The sequence below is a fragment of the Otolemur garnettii genome, unplaced genomic scaffold, assembly GCF_000181295.1.
Source record: "Otolemur garnettii isolate 467f Iridium unplaced genomic scaffold, OtoGar3 scaffold00022, whole genome shotgun sequence".
NCBI classification, from domain to species: Eukaryota; Metazoa; Chordata; class Mammalia; order Primates; family Galagidae; genus Otolemur; species Otolemur garnettii.
Genome location: NW_003852417.1, coordinates 22,723,077 through 22,728,667, shown reverse-complemented (window position 1 = coordinate 22,728,667; position 5,591 = coordinate 22,723,077). Strand labels below are relative to the sequence as shown.

General features: G+C 40.5%; 1 protein-coding gene across 1 annotated transcript in view; it reads right to left on the bottom strand.

Annotated features, from left to right (window-relative positions):
* SLC30A6 (solute carrier family 30 member 6) overlaps positions 1-5,591 on the bottom strand; it is a 57,470-nt gene that overhangs the window by 6,409 nt on the left and 45,470 nt on the right. The window contains exons 12-13 of the mRNA XM_003787513.3: positions 4,915-4,962; positions 2,370-2,438 (exon numbers count right to left, since the gene is read on the bottom strand). Coding sequence (XP_003787561.1) covers positions 2,370-2,438; positions 4,915-4,962 — 117 coding nt within the window. The remainder of the gene's footprint in view (positions 1-2,369; positions 2,439-4,914; positions 4,963-5,591) is intronic.

The window sequence follows — 5,591 nt, the reverse complement described above, 5'->3', positions numbered from 1 at the left end:
AAAAAAAAAAAAAAAAGACGGGAAGAAAGGAAAAAAAAATTTTTTTTGAGACAGGGTTTCACTTTGTTGCCTTTGGTAGAGTGCTGTGACATCACAGCTCATAGCAACCCCAAACTCTTGGGCTCAAGTGATTCTCTTGCCTCAGCCTCACAAGTAGATGGGACTACAGGTGCTCGACACAACATTCGGCTATTTTTAGAGACAGGGGTCTCACCCTGGCTGAGGCTGGTCTCCAACCCACAACCTCAGGAAATCCACCTCCCTCGGCCTCCCAGAGTGCTAGGATTGAAGGTATGAGCCATCATGCCCAGCCAAAAGAATATTTTTTTAAATCAAAAGGAAATTAAGAGATAGTAAGGATTTGAGGAAAAAATAAAAAATATATAAAAGGCAAAGATCCAACATGCATATGATAAGAAAAAAACAAAGTGAGAGAACTGAATAAAAATTACATACTATAATATAAAAACCTTTCTTAAATATTTAAAAAAAATTGTTTCTGAAACCACGTTACTGAAAGGGTGCACAACATAATTAAAATAACTAATGCCAAGATACATCCTAGTAAAATTGCTGGACTTTAAAGAAAAAATATCAGGCTGGGCACAGTGGCTCACACCTGTAATCCTAGCCTCTGGGAAGCTGAGATAGGTGGATCATTTGAACTCAGGAGTTCAAGCAAGAGCATCTCTTAAAAAAACAGAAGGAATTAGCTATGCGTTGTGGCAGGCGCCTGTAGTCCCAATTACTGGGGAGGCTGAAGCAGAAGGATCACTTGAGCCCAGGAGTTTGAGTTTGCTGTGAGCTAGGCTGAGGCCAGGGCACTCTACCCTGGGGCAACCAAGTGAAACTGTCTTGAAAGAAAAGAAAAATTATCTTTCAAGCTTCCAGTCAAAAAGATTAAGTCATATATAAAAGAAAACAAATCAGATTATCATTAGGCATTGTCACAGCAATGCTTCATGCCAGAGGTAAGTGGGGTAACATATTTAAGTAACTCAGACACAAAATGTATACTAAAGATTTTATATCCAGCCAGACTAATCTTCAAGTATAATGTGCACAAACTGTTTTCAACATTCAAGAATTTAGAAAATATTGTTCCCAGAGGCCCTTTCTGAATAATTTACTAGAGAATGAGTTTTAGACATCCAAAATGCCTAGAGAGGGAAAGAGTCAGGGAAGGTGGATGTGAAGCGACAATTTTCCTACTAAAAGACCATAAGCCTGAAACTAAAGACTGCACGGCAGATGACATCATTGAACTGTTGGACTAACCATGACATGCTTACTTCTGGAACTTGTATTATGTTAGAAAAATCGAACCCTATTTGTTTTTTGTTTTTTGAGACAGAGTCTCACTATGTTGCCCTCAATAGAATACCGTGGCATCACAACTCACAGCAACCTTAAACTCAGGATTAAGCGATTCTCTTGCCTCAGCCTCCCAAGTAGCTGGGACTACAGGCACCTGCCACAATGACCAGCTATTTTTTTGTTGCAGTTGTCATTGTTTAGCTGGCCCTGGCCGGGTTTGAACCCACCAACTTCAGTGTAAGTGGCTGGTACCGTAACTACTATGCTATGAGTGCTGAGTCAAACCCTATTTGGTTTTTAAAAAAGATATTGTAGGAGAATATGTACATGAAAAACTGTTCATGATATATTAGTTAAGTAAAAAGAATAAGTTATAAAACAGCAAGATCTCATTTCCCAAGGAGAATAAATGTATAAGTATAAATACCAGAATATCTGTGGCGAGGAGCAGTGGCTCACACCTGCAATCCTAGCACTCTGGGATGCCGAGGCGGGTGGAATGCTTGAGCTCACAAGTTCCAGACCAGCCTCAGCAAAAGCGAGACCTCCGTCTCTACTAAAAATAGAAAAACCGAGGCAAGAGGATCGCTTGAGCCCAAGAGTTGGAGGTTGTTGTGAGCTATGACGTCATAGCACTCTACCTAGGGCAACAGCTTGAAACTCTGTCTCAAAAAACAAACAAACAAAATACCAATAGCAGTTTTCTCCTGAGGATAGAATTATGGCGATTTTAATTTTTTTTCTGGGTACTTTTCTGTATTTTCCTGATCATTCCTGAAGTAGGATTATATATTTGTTTTAGAGGGACACTTTTGTGTTATTAAAAATAAAATCATACAGTTGTTTCAAGGAAAAAAGAAATACACCCTTCAATTAATCTCAATTAGGTAACTGAGTCCATCTACATTTTAGACTCTATTGAACACAAATAGGGGACACACAGACAGCCTTTTCATAAGGCTCAAAGAAAATTTTAAAGAAATACTGTATCCAGGTTTAAAAAGTAAAGACTATGTTTTTAATTATAACTAAAGTAACATGTAAAAACATACCAATGAACCAAAACCTAGGGTCCAAAAGTGTTCATTTCGGACTTCTAAAACTCCATCCAAGGTAGATACCTAATTAAAAGCACAGAAATAGGTTACCAGAAGTGTCTGCATCTGACATGTCCAACACAGTCCATTCACATTCTGGACTTACTTGAAGCCTAGAAACCCCATGGTCAAATGCTGCACAAGGGCACTCAGCAGCCAAGGGAAGTCCACGCCACTCAAGATACCATTCCTGCTTGTTTTCCCAGTTTCTTGCTTACTCCAATTCTTTTAGAATCAAGTCCCAACTGCTTAATCTTAACCTTCCCCACTCAGCTTCAACAGTGTATAGTGCTTTTCATTTTATCAATATGGAACATATTTATATCCGCTCTGTGGTATCCGCTTTTTAAAAAAATTTCAAAATATTAAGGGAGTACAAATGTTTTAGGTTACAGGGATCCATTTTGCAGTGCTTGAGTCCAGCTATAGGTGTATCCATCACCCAAATAGTGTTCACAGTACCCATCAAGTTGGTTTATTCCTCCTCTTCTCTAGGCAATTGCCACTGAGCTTAATTTCCTCCCTAGTACAGATGTGCTCGTTGGTTAGCTCCAATTTAATAGCAAGTACATGTGGTATTTGTTTCTCCATTTTTTTTTTTTAAGAGACAGAGTCTCACTTTATGGCCCTCAGTAGCGTGCTGTGGCATCACACAGCTCACAGCAACCTCCAACTCCTGGGCTTAGGCGATTCTTTTGCCTCAGCCTCCCAAATAGCTGGGACTACAGGCACCCAGCACAACGCCTGGGGCTATTTTTTTGTTGGGAGTTTGGCCAGGGCCGGGTTTGAACCAGCCACCCTCAGTATATGGGGCCGGCGCCCTACTCACTGAGCCACAGGTGCTGCCCTGTTTCTCCATTCTTGAGATACTTAGGAGGACAGTCTCCAGTTCCATTCAGATTGTTGCAAAAGGTTTTAATCCATCTTCTTTTATGACTGAGTAGTACTTCATGATACACACATACAATGTTTTATTAATCTATTCATGAATTGATGGGCACTTGGGTTGATTCCAAATCTTTGCAACTGTGACTTGTACTACAATAAACACTTGAGTGTAGGTGTCTTTTTGATGAAAAGTCTCCTTTTCCTTTGGATAAATGCCCTGTAGTGAGATTGCTGGATTGAATGGAGTCTACTTTTAGTCTCTGAGGAATCTCCAAACTGTTTTCCATAGAAGTTATGCTAATTTGCAGTCCCACCAACAGCCTATAAGTCTTCTTTTCTCTCTGCATCTATGCCAGCATCTATTGTTTCTGTACTTTTTTTTTTTAATTGTTAGGGATTCGTTGAAAGTACAAGAAACCAGGTTGCACTGTTTGCATTTGTTAGGTTAAAAAAAAAAAAAAGCCAGGCGCTGTGGTGGGCGCCTGTAGTCCCAGCTACTTGGGAGGCTGAGGCAAGAGAATCACTTAAGCCCAAGAGTTGGAGGTTGCTGTGAGCTATGACGCCACGGCACTCTACCCAGGGTGACAGCCTGAGACTCTGTTTCACACACACACACAAAAAGGACAAGGGACTGTATTTACTTTTATTATGAAAATTAACTGATAGAAAAATAGAAAGCAAAGTTTGGGCGCTCCCACACCTCAGCTGCTGATGCAGGGCAAGGCAGAGGGCCAACTAGTTGTAAAGAGCAGTGGGCAATATGTGAGGAGGTGCCGAGGTGTGGAAGTGCCCTTAATCATCAAGTGAGAAGGCTTACCTGACTTCTAAGTGACATTAAACAACAATGTCAGCCCAATGGTGGGCTGAAATATTATTGATAATCGCTGCCTCACCAAGTCACCAGGAGCACAGGTAATGTCTAATGGTGACAATTCAACTGTCTTTACTTACGGGGGAAGACAACATGCTGGAAGCTGTGTTTTACCACCATAAAACTGAAGCACAGATGAGTACAAATAGGGCGTGTCCATATGTTTATCTCCTATGACACTGTGACACAACGTGCTGCCTACAAATTTCACACTCAAGAACTGTGCAATCAAGTTCCACCAAAAAATCACCAAAATCTCATAATGTTTTAAGTACGCTTACGGTTTTTGTTGGGCTGCATTCATACCCACTCTGGGCCGCATGCCCAAGGTTTTATAATCTTTTTTGTTTTCTGCTTCACTTTGGAAGAAGAGTTGTTTTGGGCCACATATTAAAGAGAGCTGATTTGCCAAAAAAAAAAAAAAAATCTGTGCATACTTTTCACGATATCCAAACCACAGGTAAGAAAACAATCCTCAAAGAATCTGCATGTGGCTCATAAGCCACAGGTTGGACACTCCTGATCTCATCCACATTTATTTCAAGCAAATTTGGCTTCTAAGCTGAGCAATTCCTCAGATTTTTCTATTTTTTCCCTTATGTTATGGCTCCTACTTATTATGAAGAATACAAGCTTCCCGAAACTAAATTTCTAGGTAGAGTTGAATAAAGTATTGTATATACTCACCCTCTCTATCCCTGAATATAAATTAAAATGATTTTACTTACTGTTCCATCTTACCTCTCTGATAAGTTTGTCCAGCTGGCCAATAACATGAGGTGGTGTTGTCTGGGCAAAAAAATAAAATATAATATAAATAACCTAGGAGAAAAAATAATTTTTCCAATAATGGTTTGAAACCCCTCCTACCAAGCGGATTTTATTTATTTATTTACTTATTTAGACAGAGTCTCACTCTGTTGTCCCAAGCTAGAGTGCCGTGGTGTCAGCCTAGCTCACAGCAACCTCAAACTCCTGGGTTTAGGTGATCCTTCTGCCTTTGCTTCCCCAGTAGCTGGGACTACAGGTACCCACCACAATACTCCACTAATTTTCCTACTTTTAGAAGAGACGAGGTCTCACTCTTGTTCTGGCTGGTCTCAAACTCCTGAGCTTAAGGAGATTTCTCAGCTTGGCCTCCCAGAGGCGTGACCCATGGCACCGAGCCCCCAATTAGATTTTAAGCCAGTCTGTGTCTAACATGTTCCCTATCGTGATTTAGGGAAGAGAGGCTTTAGTTGACCCCCCTAGTGGGGCAACATTATCAATTTGTCCATATTTGTTTTTTATCTCACAAGGAAAATCCTACCTCTAGAATTAAATAAGACTTAAAGAACCAACCAATAAAAAATATTCAATAGGCTCGGCACCTGTGGCTCAAGCGGCTAAGGCGCCAGCCACATACACCTAAGGTGGCG